The sequence below is a fragment of the Panulirus ornatus genome, chromosome 52 (genome assembly GCF_036320965.1).
Source record: "Panulirus ornatus isolate Po-2019 chromosome 52, ASM3632096v1, whole genome shotgun sequence".
In the NCBI taxonomy this organism is placed as follows: domain Eukaryota; kingdom Metazoa; phylum Arthropoda; class Malacostraca; order Decapoda; family Palinuridae; genus Panulirus; species Panulirus ornatus.
Genome location: NC_092275.1, coordinates 13,772,322 through 13,792,041, shown reverse-complemented (window position 1 = coordinate 13,792,041; position 19,720 = coordinate 13,772,322). Strand labels below are relative to the sequence as shown.

Below are 19,720 nucleotides of genomic sequence, written 5' to 3'. Positions count from 1 at the left end.
GGAGACAGTTTGTATCCTTAGCTGTTTACCTAATATGAGACTCTGGCGACAGATTAGGGATGATGTCGTCTCCCAAGTCCTTTTCACTCTCAGAATCCTGAAGCTTATATCCTGCTAGATGATAATCATATGGATTCCTTCTTTTCACTTTGTCCAATCCTCATTACTTTTTTTTTGTCAACTGTGTATCAAACTATATTTGGAGTCTATTTAGATATCCTTGTAAGTTGATGTAACCCACCTTTCCTCTTACTTCATGATCTTTGCATCATTTGTGAATGTATTTAGGTTAGAGTCATTTCTTTCAGTTAAGTCATTTACTTACTTAGATCAGGAAGAGTAATGGTCCCAGAACAGAACCTTTTAGCACTCTCCTGATCACCTCAACCTATTCGGAGAAAGTTAAGAGTAAATGTAAGTCCAAGCTGTTTATTTGATTTAGTAGTTAAGAGAAAGGTTAGTATAAGTGTCGAGTTTGAATGGAGAGAACCTGGAAGAAGTGGGGTGTTTCAGGTATCTTAGAGTTTACATTGCAGCAAATGGAACTATGGAAGCTAAAATGAAACAGAGTGGATGAAGGGACTAAGGTCCTGGGCATACTGAAGTGTATGTGGAAAGAGAGATATTGTGTGGATGCAAGACATGTGATATTATCAAGGAAGTGTGGACAAGTGTGCATGTGTTGAAAATGAAATGCCTGAGGACAATATGTGGTGAGGAGGAGGGTGGTTGATGAAGTAAGAAATGATAGAATAAGGGAGTTGTGGTAATAAGAAGAGTTTGGTTGAGAAAGTTGAAGGGGTGTACTGAAATGGTTTAGACACATGGAAAGGATGGGTAAAGAGAGGTTGACATAGAGGGTTTTTTGTGTCAGAAATGGAATTGTCAAAGAGAAGGAGACTGAATTAGAGATGGAAAGATGGATTGGAAAAGGATTTTAGTGCTCAGTGCCTGAACATGTAGAAGGATGTAAGGTATGCACAGGATTACGTGAATTGGAGCAATGTAGTATATAGGGGGTAGTGTACTGTCAGTGGACTGAACTAGGGCTTATGAAGCTATCAGAGAAGTGTGAGGGGCCTGAGTATGGGTAGGGAGATGTGGTTTCAATGCACCAAATATGACAGCTAGAGAGTGGATGTTAATGAATGTGGCCATTTCTGCATCTGTTCCTGGCACAGCCATGCTAATGTAGGAAACCTTGAACAATCTTGAAGTTAAATTGTATATAATGCTTTGGTGTTATAGGAATCCTTGAGTGGAAAGTTACCTTCAGGGAGGTTGTATTATCATTAATCTCATTGGGGAACTTGTCACTCCAAAGGAGTCACTCCAAAGGAGTCCATCGTTTCCCTGCTACTATTTGTAATGTATTCTTAGAGCTGCTGGAACCCCATAAAAGGGGTTTTGAATTAAAAGTAAAGATACAATGATAGTATTTTAATAACCTTGACTTTTAAATTCCACAGGTAGTGCCCACAGTTCAGGCAGTGACAGTGAAGGAGTGCTGCAGGGAGGTGTTTGTGTTCAGCAGACAACTATTTCACATGTTGATTCACTCATTGCCTCGCAAGCTCTGCACCTTCTCATAGCCTTCCTTAAATTCCGGCCTCACCTCATAGGTAATAAGACATGTTTATTTGAGTAGCATACTGGTGGTATTTGATATGGCATTAATTGTGACCTTATTTGAGGTAAGATCAATTTGATTTGATTTGATTTGATTTTTTTCCTATTTAATTCTCTACAGAGAATTAGGCATACCTGCTATTTTATGATGTTTGGGGATTGATTTAGGACCCTACATCTCAAAAAATAATTCTCGTAGCTGGTGCATGTGGCTATCAATGTAAGCAGCATACTTGCCAGTGCTTACTGCAGGATCAGCAGATTGATGTGCAGGAAAGGAATATATGAGAATTGTATAATAAATACAGGGAGATAGCGGTGTAGACATTGTCAGGAAGATTAAGTTAGGTGTGTTAAGTATAAACAAAACAGAGTAGAGTGCTAGTGGAACATTTAAATGGAATGGCATGAGAGATATTAGAAAAAACTTGTAAGTACAAGTTTCACTGTGAATGTCTTGGGAAATTTGATGAATGGTGCTTGGTTTGAGGATAGCTGACTGTATATATGCAAGGACTACAGTGTAAGTTATTAAATTCAAATGTAATACATTTAAAATGAATGTAGTATTTGCCAAGTGCTAGGGAAGATAGTAAAAGATAACTTTTTGAGGAAACGAAAGAGCAAGTAAGGCATTAGATCAGAGAAAGAACCTCATTCTGAGGGTTTGCATTACAGGATAAGTACCCAAAAGGACTTATGAGATCATGCAGCTGGACAGGGCTAGCACTCAGTACTCACCACAGGTGTGAAGAAATGAGGATAGGACAAAGTGAAAGATGTGAAATAAGCTTCAGGATTCTGCGTGTGGGGAAGAAGGAGTTGGCATCATCTCCATATTGTCACCAGATTCTCACATTAGGAGAACAGTTAAGAAGAGAAACTATATGCTGTCAAGTATTAGAGCAGCTTTCAAGTTCATAGATAAGGAAATATTTAACAAACTGTTCATATCCTACATAAGGACAGAACTAGAATATGCTTCACAACTTTGGTCACTGCACCTTAAAAAGCACAAAGAGCTAATAGAGAAGGTCCAGAAGAAGGCAACAAAAGGTGGTATGAGAATTAAGAGAGGTGAGCTATGGGGAAAGGCTTGGGGTTTTAAATCTGCTTACGTATGGAGAGAGAAGATTCTGCAATGACTAGATCATAACCTTTAAGTTTTTAAAGCAGATTGATGATGTGGACATTGAACAGTTCTTTGAAAGATATAGAGATAGAGCCACCAGAGGACATAACATGAAACTGAGCAAAAAAGACATTAAAAAAGATGTAAAGAAGTGCTTTTATAGGATGAGAGTGGAGGACGATTGGAATAAAGTGATGAGGACTAGGTTACTGCAGACAGAATATAGATTTAAGAAGTTGTATGACAGAATGTTTAACAGATGAGGGCCCCATGAGTATAAAACTCCTTCTTTATACAATAAGAATAGGTTATTACATATGAAGCTTGTTTATCAGTGCTGTTATTCTTTGCAGCCATGGACACTTCTTCATACAAAAAAAAATAGGTTATTACATATGAGGCTTGTTTATCAGTGCTGTTATTCTTTGCAGCCATGCACACAATTTAGTTTTCAATTTATCCAGCCATCTTTTAAAAGTTTCTGTGGGTACTCCATACAGGTTTATTTCATTTGATATGTTTCTTATTGGTTTGTCTGGATTTTGAGTGTATTGTATAGCCCAGGGTGAGGTGCCTGAGAATTGGCAGAATGCTGTATAGTGCTGTTGTATGAAGGAAGTGGGGACAGAATTGAATACTCATTTGACAGAGGTATATGTCTGTTTAGTATACCTGGTACATTATAATAGACATTGGTGATGAAGAGGATGGTAAAAGGCACAGAGCATCATATAGAGGAGTGATGTAATCTCAGAAGTTGTAGGTCATGTATTTCTCTGTGAGAAATGCTTGGATAAAGATACTTATTTGTATGTGGCATTATAGATCTAGAAAAAGCAAAGAGAGTTGGCAGAGATGCTTTGTCAAAGGTACTGCAGATTTTTAGTAAGGGAGGAAAGCTACCAGATGCAGCGAGGATTATTTATCGCGAGAATAAGGCCTATGTACTTGTGGGGAGGGATGAGAATAAGTAGTTCCTTGTGAAGATCGGTCTGCATTAAGATTGATGTCACCATGACTTTTAATCTTTTTATGTGGTATGATGAAAGAGGTAAATGTGAGGTCCCGGAAAGAGGGACAGGTCTGCACTATGCTGGTGTGTGTGTGTGTGTGTGCATGTGTGCATGCATGCAGGGGAGTCAGTTTACTGCATCTAGATGTCATATCGCTGGTGATAAATTCAGATGAGAACTTCAGATGCTGGTGTCTAATTTTAAGAGAGTGTATATTAAAAGGTGACAGTTAATATAGATACAGTAAAGTGATGAGGTTTAGCAGGAATGGCAAGACAGGTTGGTTTGAGTGTGTCTGGATGGGGAGAGCCTAAATGAAGTGGAGTGCTTCAGGTACTTGGAAATGGATATGGTAACAAAGAGAACCATGGAGTGGATCATGTTGCAGTTGAAGTCATTAAGAAAGGGGGTGACTCTTGTTGATTGGTTAGTTAGGATTTTCAGTGCATGTAAGTAGAGGGAAAAAGGAGAGCAGGGGGACCAAATTGGAGATATTCAGACCCCAGTTGCTCAAAATCTTTTTCACTCCGTCATTCCTTCTTCAGTTTTGTTTCTCTGTTCACCTTGTATCTACCATTTCTGGCATATGTATTTGTCAACCTCTCGTCACTCATTCTGTCCATATGTCAAAGCTATTTCAGCACACCCTATACAGCTCTCTCAACCATGTTCTTTTTATTACCTCACCTCTCTCATACCCTGTCACTGCTTACATGATCAAACCACGTCATACCAAATATTGCCCTCATACATTTCATCTTCAACATATCCACCCTCCTCTGTACAGCCTTATCTATAGCCCATGCCATGTCCATATGATATTGTCGGGATTATTATGCCATCAAAGATATTCATTTTTGCCCTTCCATACAACCATATCTTATTCCAAACATTCTTCAGTGCTCCCAGAACCTTCGTTCCCTCAGCCTCCCTGTGACTTACTTCGACGTACATGGTTCCATTTTCTTTCCATGTCCTCTTCCAGGTATCTAAAACACTTACCTTTTTCCAGTTTTTCCTATTCAGACTCACACCTTAACTAATCAGTCCCTCAACCCTGCTAAACCTAATAACATTGCGTTTATTCATATTTACTCCCAGCTTCCTCTTTTCACACACTCTTCCGAACTCTGTCACCAACTTCTGCAGTTTTCCACTCAAATCTGCCACTTGTGCAGTATCATCAGCAAACAACAACTGACTCACTTTCTCTATAGACCACATACTTGCCCCTCTCCCTGAGACTCTCATGTTTACCTTCTTTACCACCTCATCCATTAACAAATCAAACAGCCTTGTTGACATTACACACCCCTGCCGCAGACCAACCTTCACTGGGAACCATTCATTCTTCATATTCATACACATGCCTTACACCCTTGATAAAATATCACTTCTAGCAGCTTTCCTCCCCCACTATATATTCTTAAGACCTTTCAAAAAGGCATCTTTATCTTCCCTATCATATGCTTTCTCCATATTTATAACTCCCACATACAAACCTATCTGTTTATCTGAGGATTTCTCACACTTATTCATTAAAGCAAAAACCTGATCTACACATCCTTTACTACTTCTGAAGCCACATTGCTCCTCCCCAGTCTGATGCTCTGTACATGCCTTCACCCTCTCAGTCAATATATTCCCATAAATTTTCCCAGTTACACTTAAACTTTTACCCCGGTAGTTTCAACACCACATTTATCTCCCTTGCCTATAAACAGTGGCACTATACATGCATTTTGCCAATGTTCAAGCACCTCACCATGGACAATAAGTATGTCGAAAATCTTAAAAAACCAATCAACAACACAGTCCCCCCCTTTCTGAACAGATTCAACTGAAATACCATTCACTCCAGCCACCTTACTACATTTTATCTGACATAAGGCTTTCACCACCTCTTCTCTCATCACCAAACCACTTTCCATGACTCTCACTTTACATACCAACTTGACCCAAACACCCTACACCTGTTGCCCTGTGTTTTCTCAATCTTTTTTACTTATTCATTCTTGCAAATCCCAGCATTATTGAATACTTCTATATGTGACATTAGCATATGATATAACAAAGAGAAAAGAAAAAAATATGGGCAGTATTTTGCATGTATTACCCTACTGTGAAAATAATGGAAAATTATGATGTAGAGAGATATTCAATACAGTACAAACAGAATCCTCATGGGAATGTCATTAACATGATACAGTGATTTAGAATTCAAGAATGGCTTTCAATATTGATTGTTTTTATGTCCCAGATCGGTGGTATGGAATGGTGAATGTCAAAGACTTTATTATAGAGGTCCTTGTTGGCTGCAGTTGCCAAGAAGTTCGAAAGGTTGCATATCAACAGTTTACCAACCTCATCAACATGGCTACACCTGCAGAGATTTATCCCAAACAGTTTTTCACACAGGTATGTTTTTATATGGGGTATATGGAAAGTTGCTTAATACAGTGAGGTGTTTTTATTAGGAGTGTAAGTCATATGTATGAGTAGGAAAGGAAGATGGGTAAGTAGTTCATGGTGAAGGGTGGTATGTTACGAGCTCTAAAATTTCCCTGTAGGCGATATCCCTTAATCGTGCCATCTCATATTAGATTAACATCACCAAGTAAGCCAGCGGAAAAGCACATACTAGAAATATGCAGAAAGAATTATAACTTCAGCTTCTCCCCACAAATTTCATATCCCATGAAACAATGAAACCAGCTTGGAGAAAGCCATGTGTCATATCAGTAGGGATCCTACAGCAAACCCAGACTCTAACTATAAATATTACCATCCTAATCACTGAAAGGTAAACTACAAATTGACACTCCTTCGTCAACACAGTGGACCACAAAACCCACAGCAACAACTTTGGCTCTCATAAAAGAACTGCACTTCCTGCATCAACCCAGCCCCAAGTCATGAACCACTTCCAACCCAATGCAATGACATTCTTTCTCCCAAAGAACACACAAACATCCTTATGAATCTATCTATCTATATCTCTGATGCCTGTGAGAAACTGCTGAAGTTGGTGACTGAGTTTGGAAGAGTTTGTGAAAGGAAGAAGTTTAGAGTTAATGTGAATAAAAGCAAAGTTATTAGGTTTAGCAATGTTGAGGAATAATGGGTTGTGTGTTTGATTGGAGAAAAATTAGAGAAAGTGAAGTATTTTAAATACCTGGGAGTAGAAATGGCAGTGATTGGAACCATGGAAGTGGAAATGAGTCTAAGAGTGGTTGAGGAGGTGAAGGTTTAGGAGTATTTAAGAATGTGTTGAAAGATAGGTCATTATCTAGGAAGGCAAAAATGGGTATGTTTGAAGATATAGTAGTCCCAACAACATTACATGTATCCAAGGCATGGGCTATAGTTTAAGCTGTGAGGAGGAGGGTGGTTGTGTTGAAATGAAATGTTTGAGGACAATGTATGGTGTAATTATGCTAGTTTGATAGAGTAAGAAATGAAAGGGTATGAGAGAGGCATGGTAATAAAAAGAGTGTGATTGAGAGAGAAGATGGTGTCCTGAAACAGTTTGAATATATGGAGAGAATAAGTGAAGAAAGGGTGACAGAGAGGGTATGTGTGTCAGAAATAGAGGGAGCAAAGAAAATGGAGAGACCAAATTGGAGATGAAATGATGGAGTGAAAAAGATTATGAGTGATCATGGCCTGAACATACTCAAGGGTGAAAGGTGTGCACGGGGTAAGATGAATTGGAACAGTGTGGTAAATTAGGTCCAACGTGTTGTCAGTAGACTGAACTAGGGCATGTGAAGTGTCCGGGGTAAGCCATGTGGGGTTTGGTTGGGTATTGGGAGTTGTGGTTTCTGTGTATTGCACATGACAGCTGGAGAATGGATGTTAGCGGATGCAGCATTTCTTCATATGTTCCCTGCGCTACCACACAAGTGTGGGAAACAGCGATCAAGTATAAAAAAAAAAGACAATATACAATTTAATGTACCTCATCGTCAGTATATGTTTAATATATGTTTCTTTGATTTGTTCTTCTTTATTGTTTCAGGTGCTCTTAAAAGCCCCACTACCTTTATGGGTGCCCTCTACAAGTGCTCGTGGTGCAACACTCAGACTTTTATCACAATGTACTCAGTACTTTAGTCTCAGGTGAGTTTTGCCATGGTATGGATATTACACTTGATCTAAGAGAGGGTGTCAGCAACCAAGGTTAGGACCTGATGCTTAAAGCAGGTTGCTGATTCCCATAGAGTCTTTGTGGAGACCAGCCATGTGAGGAGTGACTGTAATGATAACTTCTTTTCTCTGACAGTAATGTTGTGAAATTCATTTTCTTCTTTTGTCTTGCTCTCTTTATATAGCTTTTCAGCCTTTAAGATCTTCAAGTCTACATACACCTGTGGAACTATGATTAATTTCTTCACTCATTTTCTCTTTTTTTTTACATCCGAGATAGGCTTTATAGGGCATGTTTTTTTTAAGTTTGTAAGGATAGGGTGGTGAGGGATGTGAATGCAGGGGCCTTGGAGATTGGAGCAGTCAGTTGAGGGTTGAGGACCCTGGGAGTTGAGTCAGTTGCTGTATGCTGATGACATGGTGCTGGTGGCAGATTAGAGTAAGAAATTGTAGAAGCTATTGTCAGAGTTTAAGAGAGTATGTGTTGGAGAAAGTTGAGATTAAATGTGAAGAAAAGCAAAGTTATTGGAATTAGCAGTGGAGAGACAGGTTAGTGAAATGTGAGTTTGAATGGAGAGAACCAGGAAGAATTGGTCTGGTTTAGCTACTTGGAAATGGACATGGCAGCAAATAGAACAATGGAAGCTGAAGTGATCCATAAGGTGAGTGAAGATACTAAGTGCCTAGGCACCTTGAGAAGTATGTGGAAAGAGAGGTCATTGCCATTGAGGGCAAAGATAGGCATGTTTCATGGTACAGTAGTCATGACCGAGTTGAGTGGATGCAAGGTACGAGCTTTAAACAAGAAAGTACAGAAGAGTGTGAATGTATTAGAAATTAAATGCTTAAGGGCAACATGTAGTGAGAGGAGGGTTGATCAAGTAAGAAGTGATAGGGTAAGAGAGGTTTGGTAATAAGAAGAGTATAGTTAAGAGAGCTGAATAGGTACTGAAATGGTTCAGGGAAGGAGTAGCACTACTCCTGAAACATGAGTTATGGGAGTATGTGATAGAATGTAATAAAGTAAATTCTAGATTAATATGGTAAAAACTGAAAGTTAATGGAGAGAGATGGGTGATTATTGGTGCATATGCACCTGTGCATGAGAAGAAAGATCATGAGAGGCAAGTGTTTTGGGAGCAGCTGAATGAGTGTGTTAGTGGTTTGGTGCACAAAATCAGGTTATAGTGATGGGTGATTTGAATGCAAAGGTGAGTAATGTGGCAGTTGAGGGAATAATTGGTATACATGGGGTGTTCAGTGATGTAAATGGAAATGGTGAAGAGCTTGTAGATTTATGTGCTGAAAAAGGACTGGTGATTGGGAATACCTGGTTTAAAAAGCGAGATATACATAAGTTTACGTATGTAAGTATGAGAGATGGCCAGAGAGCATTATTGGATTACGTGTTAATTGACAGGCGTGCGAAAGAGAGACTTTTGGATGTTAATGTGCTGAGAGGTGCAACTGGAGGGATGTCTGATCATTATCTTGTGGAGGCGAAGGTGAAGATTTGTATGGGTTTTCAGAAAAGAAGAGAGAATGTTGGGGTGAAGAGGGTGGTGAGAGTAAGTGAGCTTGGGAAGGAGACTTGTGTGAGGAAGTACCAGGAGAGCCTGAGTACAGAATGGAAAAAGATGAGAACAAAGGAGGTAAGGGGAGTGGGGGAGGAATGGGATGTATTTAGGGAAGCAGTGATGGCTTGCGCAAAAGATGCTTGTGGCATGAGAAGCGTGGGAGGTGGGTTGATTAGAAAGGGTAATGAGTGGTGGGATGAAGAAGTAAGATTATTAGTGAAAGAGAAGAGAGAGGTATTTGGACAATTTTTGCAGGGAAAAAATGCAAATGAGTGGGAGATGTATAAAAGAAAGAGGCAGGAGGTCAAGAGAAAGGTGCAAGAGGTGAAAAAGAGGGCAAATGAGAGTTGGGGTGAGAGAGTATCATTAGATTTTAGGGAGAATAAAAAGATGTTCTGGAAGGAGGTAAATAAAGTGCGTAAGACAAGGGAGCAAATGGGAACTTCAGTGAAGGGCGCAAATGGGGAGGTGATAACAAGTAGTGGTGATGTGAGAAGGAGATGGAGTGAGTATTTTGAAGGTTTGTTGAATGTGTTTGATGATAGAGTGGCAGATATAGGGTGTTTTGGTCGAGGTGGTGTGCAAAGTGAGAGGGTTAGGAAAAATGATTTGGTAAACAGAGAAGAGGTAGTAAAAGCTTTGTGGAAGATGAAAGCTGGCAAGGCAGCAGGTTTGGATGGTGTAGTAACGAGGTCACCATGAGAAGGTGGGGCGAGACTTGGATACTCTGGAAAACTAAGATTATCCCCTTGAGGTACTAAAACTTGAAAACATTTCCCAATTTTGTGCCTACTCACAGAAGCAGCACCCCCTAACCTCATTGGTTACAATACTGCCAGTGCACAAAATACTCACTTCATCACTACCTGTTACCACTTTCCCTTTGGGCCCCTTCACTGATGTTTCTATTTGTTTTCTTGTTTGTTGCATGTCATTAACCCTTTCCAAAGCATCTTCTCCCTAAAATTTACTGATGATCACCCCAACTTTCATTTACCCTTTTTTTAATCCCAACACCTCCATCTAGACCTCATGCCGCTTTCTCTTACACATCCCCAATCACTTACATTCCTTCTCTGTAAGTTTTGCCCAAATGCCTTGCTTTTCTCTTTCACTGCCAACTTTACTTCTTCATCCTATCACTCACTACCCTTTCGAATCTGCCCATCTCCCATCTTTTGCATGCCACATGCATCTCTCACACATGCCATAAATGTTTTAAAGCCATTTTGCTCCTGGCAGATGTACCATCATGATCAAGCTAATTAACGAAGAATGTATACTCTTTTAATATGAAGATATATACTTTTACAGGCATGTATATTTATTCTCCACATAGGTCAAAGTTGTTATTTGGACTAAGTTCTAGTGACCAAGAAATGCTTGGAATCAGTGCTCTGCAAATGCTAGAAGATGAAACAGGGTGGCTTACCAACTTCACTGCTACCAGAGAAGCATCACGAGAAAGACCAGAGTCGGGTGTTGCAATGTTGCGCCACGCTGATAATGTTCTCTTGGCAGGTCATTTGACATTGATTACAGCCTTACTATCATGTGAAGGGATTAACAAGGAAGAAACTGGTGAGTTCTCAAGTATGTGTTCCATATTTGCAAAATTACTGTAGGGAGACTTTTTCATTATTATTATTATTTTATCAGTGATGAGAAACTCAGGATCTGGTGTGGCATTTCTTGTTGCTTAGGATAGTAACCCATTTACAGTTTCCAATGATAGTGATCAGAAGGTCCAGACTGATTCCTTTTACACATATACACTTAGGATCTTTTAAATGATAGTAAAACTTTTTTTTTTTTTCTTTTTTGTCGCTGTCTCCCGCATTTGCGAGGTAGCGCAAGGAAACAGACGAAAGAAATGGCCCAACCCACCCCCATACACATGTATATACATACGTCCACACACGCAAATATACATACCTACACAGCTTTCCATGGTTTACCCCAGACGCTTCACATGCCCTGATTCAATCCACTGACAGCACGTCAACCCCGGTATACCACATTGCTCCAATTCACTCTATTCCTTGCCCTCCTTTCACCCTCCTGTATGTTCAGGCCCCGATCACACAAAATCTTCTTCATATGAAAGATTAATATCCACTCCCCTTAGTAATAAAGACCCTCAACTCTAAACTCAACCACTTGTTAAAGGAGCACCAGGACATTTTGAAGTCATATACACATATATATACATAAATGCCCATGCATGCCCATATAAACATATACACATATACATGCACATAAACAGACATATACATATACACATGTGCATATTTATTCTTGCTTGCCTTCATCCATTCCTGGCGCTACCCTACCCCACAGGAAACAGCATCGCTACCCCCTGTTTCTGCAAGGTAGTGCCAGGAAGACAGACAAAAAAGGCCATTTTCATTCACACTCAGTCTCTAGCTATCGTGTAATGCACCGAAACCACAGCTCCCTATCCACACCCAGGCCCCAGACATTTCACATCCCCTGGTTCAGTTCGCATATATTATCCCCAGGGACAAGAGAGAAAGAATATTTCCCACGTATTCCCTGTGTACCATAGAAGGTGACTAAAAGGGAAGGGAGTGTAGAGCTGGAAATCCTCCCCTCCCATTTTGATTTTTCCTAAAGAAAAAACAGAGACAGGGGCCAAGTGAGGATATTCCCTCTAAGGCTCAGTCCCTTGTTCATAAAACTACCCCGCTAATGAAATGGCGAATATGTATGACTATGTGAAGCATCTGGGGTAAACCATGGAAAGGTCTGTAGGGCCTGAATGTGGATAGGGGGCTGTGGTTTTGGAGTGAAAAAGTTTTTGAGCGATCAGGGCCTGAACATACAGAAGGGTGAAAGGCATGCAAAGGTGTGCATGGAATAGAGCGAATTGGAACATTGTGGTATACTGGGGTCAACATGCTGTCAATGGTTTGAACCAGGGCATGTGAGGCATCCCGGGTAAACCACAGAAAGTTTTGTGGGGCCTGGATGTGGAAAGGGAGCTGTGGTTTTGGTGCATTTTCCATGACAGCTAGAGACTGAGTGTGAACGAAAGTAGCCTTTGTTGTCTTTTCCTAGCGCTACCTCACACATACGCGGGGGGAGGGGGGTGCCGTTTCATGTGTGGCAAGGTGGCGGCAGGATTGGATGAAGGCAGCATGTATGAATATGTACATGTGTATGTGTGTATATGTCTGTGTATGTATATGTATGTATACGTTGAAATGAATAGGTATGTATATGTGCACGAGTGGGCGTTTATGTATATACATGTGTATGTGGGTGGTTTGGGCCATTCTTTTGTCTGTTTCCTTGCACTATCTCGCTAATGCAGGAGATAGTGTCAAAGTATAATAATAAGAAATGATACAATGATATATGTATGGACATAGGGAGAGAATGAGTGAGGAAAGGATGCATATCCAGGCCCCATAGACCTTTCCATGGTTCACCTTAGACATTGACATGCCCTGATTTAGTCCATTGACAGCAAGTCGACCCCAGAACACCACATCATTCCAGTTCACTCTCTCCCTGAATCTCACAAAGATGGATGTTCCCTTAGACCAATTATCTCCTCTTTTAACTCCTCTGGTTATAAGTTGTCCAAATGATTAGCCAAATACCTTAGCCATGTTCAGCGAAAAATCTCTCCATCGCATGATACAAATAGATTAGATTTTTTAAACATGGTTAGGAACATTAATTTGTCTGAACATGCACTCTTTAGTTTTGATGTGAATTTCCTGTTCACCAAAGTCCACATTGAAGAATCCATCACTTACTTTAGGGGTAAATTACCTGATCACAGTCTCAGCTTACCCCTACCCATAAACACTGACTTAATAGAACTTTATATTTCCAATAGTGTTCTTCAAGATGCTGGAGATGATATTTATAAACAGAAATTTGGTCTATCCTTGGGAAATCCCTTTAGTTCCATTTTCAGTAATTTATGCATGGAATACTTTGAGCCTGAGATTCTAACTTCTATCAGTAACCATCCAAAGTTCTGGATTAGATTTGTTGCTGATGTATAATCCTTTTAGTCATCTTCCAAAGATTGTGATGTTTTCTTTAATGAATTAAACAATAGTCACCCCATTATTGAATTCAAAATTAAGTGGGGAAAAAGAAAGCAAATTGCCATGTTTTGATGTGATGATAAATAGGGAATCTGGTGAATTATCCTTCAAAATCTACAGCAAGCCTACCAACGATGAGAGCTATATTAATTTTTTTTCGTTACATGATCATTCTGTAAAAATGTCGGTAGGTACATGTATGTTTTTAAGAGCATTACGTATATATGATCCCTCATGTTTGGAAGATGAATGTAACCATATAAGATGTACCTTTAGGTAGTTTAGGTATCCCAAGTGGTTTATGAACAAGGCTTACTGGAAAGCCAGGAAGACATTTTATACACTTAGTAAAAAAATGTGAAAAAGGATGATAAATCTAAATGTTTGGTGTTGCCCAATTCTCTTGATTTAGCTAAAGTAAAAAAAGGAATTAAGAACAATCCTTTTTGATATTGCCTTCCAATATGACAACACTATCAGTAAGACCTTAATTAAAAGTAGGCCAAATTATCAGAAAATTGGAATTGTTTACTCTGTTAGATGTAAGGCATTTAAAGATGTATATATTGGCCGGACAGGTAAAACAGAAACTAAGAGATGCTATTGGCTCAGTCATTCACTATGCAGAGGTGACCATAGTAATGCTATTACTAAACATTGGCAAGAAAACAATCACCCTTTAGACCTTTACAACCCAGTCACATTGTATCCCTCTTCGGAATATGCTACCCATAATGTCATTGGATATGTCTTAATTGCTAATATTAATAACTTTAATCTGTCCCCAGGTAACTTTAAAGCACATCCTATTATCAACCAAATCATTATGAAAGAATTATCAAGACAAGATAACATAAGAAGAGTAGTTGAACACGCATCTCGCTACCCAGGCCAAACACCCCCACACAACCCCCCTTAACCACAAGGCACCCCCCACTTTCCCTTTAACAGGCAGGTCAGTGTTTACTCTGGCATGGTGGTAATACGATGTACAAGCCTTTGTGCTGGTGTTGGGATTTGAAACTTTATGAAGTGTTTACACCTGATGAGACGGATTGTTTCTGCAAAACATGTTGTGTATTATGTATTGTAAAGTACCAATAAAGAGAATTATCTGAACTCCTTCAGAAGTGCGATATCACCTTCATCATTATCTTCAACTAGTGTGATCATCATATTATCAAAAAGTCCACATTCGTTCACACTCAGTCTCTAGCTTTCATGTGTAATGCACCGACACCACAACTCCCTATCCACACATCCAGGCCCCACAAATCTTTCCATGGTTTACCCCAGATGTTTCACATGCTCTGGTTCAGTCCACTGACAGCATGTCGACCCTGGTATACCACATTGTTCCAATTCACTCTATTCCTTGCACATACCTCTCACCCTCCTGTATGTTCAGGCCCCAATTGCTCAAAATCTATTTCATTCCATCCTTCCACCTCCAATTTGGTCTCCTGCTTCTCCTTGTCCCCTCCACCTTTGACACATATATCTTCTTTGTCAACCTTTCCTCCCTCTCAGTCTCCATATGTCCAAACCATTTCAATACACCATCTTCTGCTCTCTCAACCACAATTTTTATTACCACACATATCCTCTCTTACCCCTTCATTACTTACTTGATCAAGCTACCTCACACCACATTTTGTCCTCAAACATTTAATTTCCAACACATCCTTCCTCCTCCATACAGCCCTATCTATAGCCCATGCCTTGCAATGATATAATATTATTGGAACTACTATTCCTTCATATGTACCCATTTTTGCTCTGAGATAATGTTCTCGCCTTCCACACATTCTTCATCGCTTCCAAAACATTTACCCCCTCCCCCACCCTATGACTCACTTCCACTTCCACGGTTCCATTTGCTGCTAAGTCCACTCCAAGATATCTAAAACACTTCACTTCCTCCAATTATTCTCCATTCTCACTCACATATCAACTAACTTGCCCCTTAACCCTACTGAACCTAATAACCTTGCTCTTATTTACATTTACTTTTAACTTTCTCTTTTCACACACTTTTCCAAACTCAGTCACCAACTTCTGCAGTCTCTCACTTGAATCAACTACCAGTGCTGTATCATCGGCAGACAACAGTTGTCTCACTTTCCAGGCCCTCTCATCCTCAACAGACTGCTTACTCACCCTCTCTCCAAAACTTTTGCATTTCCCTCCCTCACTACCCCATCCATAAACAAATTAAACAACCATGGGAACATTACACACCCCTGCCGCTGACCAACCTTCACAGGGAATCAGCCACTCACCTCTCTTCCTACTAGTACACATGCCTTACACCTTTGATAAAAACTTCTCTACTTTTAGCAGCTAAACTCTTGCACCATATATTTTTAAGACCTTCCACAAAATCAACCCTATCATATCCCTTCTCCATATCCATAAATGCTACATACAAATCCATTTGTTTTTCTATTTCTCACATTCTTCAAAGCAAACACCTGATCCACACATCCTCAACCACTTGTGAAACCACATTGCTCCTCTCCAATCTGATGCTCTGTACATGCCTTCACCCTCTTAATCAATACCATTCCATTTGATTTACCAAGTATACTCAACAAACTTATGCCTCTGTAGTTCAAACACTCACTTTTATCCCCTTTTTCTTAATATGATGTTACTGGACATGCATTCTGTTGGTCCTTAAGCACCTCACCCTTATCCATACTTACATTGAATATCCCTACCAACTAATCAGCAACACAGTCGCCACATTTCTTAATAGATTCAACTGTAAGACCGTTGATTCCCACTGTCTTGCTGTATTTCATCTTCTGCAAGGCTTTCACCCCCTTTTCTCCCTTCATCAAACCACTCTCCCTGGCTCCCTCACTTTGCATACCACCCTGACCAAAACACCCTACATCTGCCATTCTATCATCAAATACTTTTAACAATGCTTCAAAATACTTGCTCCATCTCCTCCCTACTCCATCACTACCTGTTATCACTTCTACTTTTACTATCTTCACTGATGTCCCCATTTGATCCCATGTTTTGCACATGGGCAGCTGGTAGGATGTCTGATCACTATCTTGTGGAGGTGAGGTTGAAGATTTGTTGAGGTTTTCATAAAAGAGGAGACCATGTCAAGGAGAAGAGAGTGGTGAGAGTAAGTGAGCTTAGAAAGGCAACTTGCATGAAGAAACACCTGGAGAAATTGAGTGTAGAATGGCAAAAGGTGAGAGCAAATGAAGTGAGGGGAGTAGGTGAGGAATGGCAGTTATTAAGAGACAGGGCCTGTACGAGGAATTTTATCAAGGGGTACAAAGTTTCTTTCAGGTCCCCTTTCCTTCTCCATTAGTCATCCTGTTTTTATCCACTTTGGTTTTATGCCTTGAGTAGTATCTACTTCATATGTGCTATGTACTTTAGGAATATTTTAACTATGTAGGCTCACAAAAGTGAATGCTAGTCTTCAATATTTGCAAACATTTTCTGAAATCCCTGGGCTTAGGTACAATGTACCCCTGCACCGTCCTCTCATTGGCTGTGTTTAGAGATGCATTGATGACACGTGCAAGAGATACATGTTACATGCAAAAGGTGGGAGGTGTGTAGATTAGAAATTGTTGTGAGTGGTGGGATGAAGAAGTAAAGTTGCTAGTGAAAGAGAAAAGAGAGGCATTTAGGTGGTACTTACAGAGAAGGAGTGCAAATGATTGGGAAATTTATAAGAGGAAGCATCAAGAGATGAAGAGAAAGGTACAGGGGTTGGAAAAGAGGGCAAATGAGAGTTGGTATGAGTGAATATCAGTATCAGCATTTGCTCCTGAGAGTTTGTTGCTTGTGTGCCTCAACCACTTGTAAGGCCATGTGATACTAAGCAAGCTACTGCATCATGTAGCTACCATGTGACTGTTGGCAACTCAGAGGAAGGCCATTTAGTAACTTTCTTTTTCTGCACCTTGAAGCTTTGGAACTATACCTTCTCATGTCTTTCCCAATAACTATGAACTGGCTCATTTTATAAGACTGGTTTTCCCTGGTCTTCTCTATTTTCCTTTCATAATCATCTCAGTGATTTGATTTAGGCCCAGCTTTGATGTGGACTTTATAACTAGAGCCACCAATGTAAGGAAAAAAAAATAGGGAGAATAAGATGTTTTGGAATGAGGTTAATAATGTGTAAAAAACAAGAGAACAGGTAGAACAAAAGCGGGTTGGTGGCAGGTGATGATGTAATGAAGAGGGGATTGAGTGTATGTTCTGAGGGACTGTTGAGTGTGTTGGATGTTAGGGTGGCAGATGTGGTGAGTTTAGGTTGTGGTGGATGGTTTGGAGAAGAGAGTGAATGTGGTGAGAGCCTTATGTGGGGGTGAAATGTGGCAAGGTGGCTAGAGTGGATGGTTTTGTGGTTGAATTTAATAGGAGGGGGAGGGGGTGACTGTGTTGTTGATTGGATGCTAAGGATTTTCATTTTATGTGTAGACTATGGTGAGGTGCCTATAAGGATTGGCAGAATGCATGTGTAGTACCATTTTGTGGGAGGAAGGGGGATAGGGGTAAGTACTCAGACTACAGAGGTATGAGTTTATTGAGTATGCTTGGTGTGTTGGTTGCAAGCATGATGATTGAGAGGGTAAGCACATATATGAAACATTAGATTGGAGAGGAGCAGTGTGGTTTCAGAAGAGGTGGAGGATATGTGCATCAGGTGTTTGACAAAAAGGTTATTTATTTCAGAAGTGAAGCGAACAAGGAAAATGGGGAGACCATATTGGAGATGGAAGGATGGAGTGAAAAAGATTTTGAGTGATCAGGGCCTAAACATGCAGGAGGGTGAAAGGTATCAGGGATAGAGTGAATTGGAATGATGTAGTAGACTGGGGTCGATATGCTGTCAGTGGACTGAACCAGGGTATGTGCAGCTTCCAGGGAAAACCATGGGAATGTCTGTAGGGCCTGGTTGTGGAGAGGGAGCTGTGGTTTTGATGCATTACACATGACAGCTAGGGAATGGATATGAATGGATGTGGCCTTCCTTCATCTGTTTCTGGCACTACCTTGCTAATGTGGAAACGGCAATCAAGTATGAAAGAAAAGGAAAAGTAAAAGGAAATAACCTTTTAAGATTTTGTTTGTGAGAAGGACTTGGGAAATAAGTGTCCCTAGTCTCTCACCAGTGTCCCACATTAGGAGAATAGTTAAGGAGACAGACTACAGTGTCTGCAAAAAAAAAAAAGTCTGCTCTCCATGTATTTTCAAAGGTGATGTTACACATGCTTTTTATTTTTTTTTATCATTCCTTTGGCCTTGATTACCATCTGTGGACATCTGAGGAATTGTCAACGCTCCTGAAGTATTCTAGGTCCATGTTTTGGCTTATTAGGGTTTTGATATCCTGAATGAGGCGAAGTACTGATGAGATTTTACAGGAAGCAGCCGCCAGATGGTGCATTATGTATGCCCAGTGCACCTACAAATATCATGTGTACCTGCATTTTCTTGCTTTTAGGTGATAATTACGGCTTTCTCCTCCTTGAAAAGATAAGAGCCAACCTCTTGAAATACAGATGGAAGAAACACAGCACCCCAAAGCAAATTTCCCAAAATGAAGTGGCAGCCAGGAAGAGTACAGAAAGAACATCATTTCCTCAAGATAACCTGAGGCACATTGAGGCAGTTTGCTAGTGCTCACACCATTAGGAACACCTGTCCTAGTGACCAGATGTATGATGATTTCTCCCTGAGATTGTCATGTGTTTGTTTTGTACCCACGATAAACCATACCTGTGTGTTGCCTTTGGACACTGTATATGTTGGCGAATAGTAGAATACTTTCGAGTATATGATTAAGAAAATATTTAGCAAGCAGCTTATATCGTGCCGAAGGCCAAAATTAGATTATGCTTCTCAGGTTTAGTCCATGCATCTAAAAATTCAAAAGAGGAAATGGAGAAGGTCCAGAGGAGGGCAACTAAGTTGATACCAGAATCAAGAGAAATGAGTTACAGGGTAAGACTATAGAAGCTTTAAGTTTGCCAACATTAGGAAAGAGAAGAAAGATGTATGACCTGATCATAATCTTTAAGTTTTTAAAACAGATTAGCAATGTAGACAGTGAACAGTTCTTCAAAAAATGTAAGGATAAGA

General features: G+C 40.1%; 1 protein-coding gene across 3 annotated transcripts in view; it reads left to right on the top strand.

The window, feature by feature from the left end:
- LOC139765085 (ubiquitin carboxyl-terminal hydrolase 24-like) overlaps positions 1 to 19,720 on the top strand; it is a 255,707-nt gene that overhangs the window by 135,835 nt on the left and 100,152 nt on the right. For all 3 annotated transcript variants that reach the window (XM_071692247.1, XM_071692245.1, XM_071692246.1), the window contains 4 exons: positions 1,470 to 1,622; positions 6,035 to 6,192; positions 7,796 to 7,896; positions 10,840 to 11,081. In XM_071692247.1, coding sequence (XP_071548348.1) covers positions 1,470 to 1,622; positions 6,035 to 6,192; positions 7,796 to 7,896; positions 10,840 to 11,081 — 654 coding nt within the window. The remainder of the gene's footprint in view (positions 1 to 1,469; positions 1,623 to 6,034; positions 6,193 to 7,795; positions 7,897 to 10,839; positions 11,082 to 19,720) is intronic.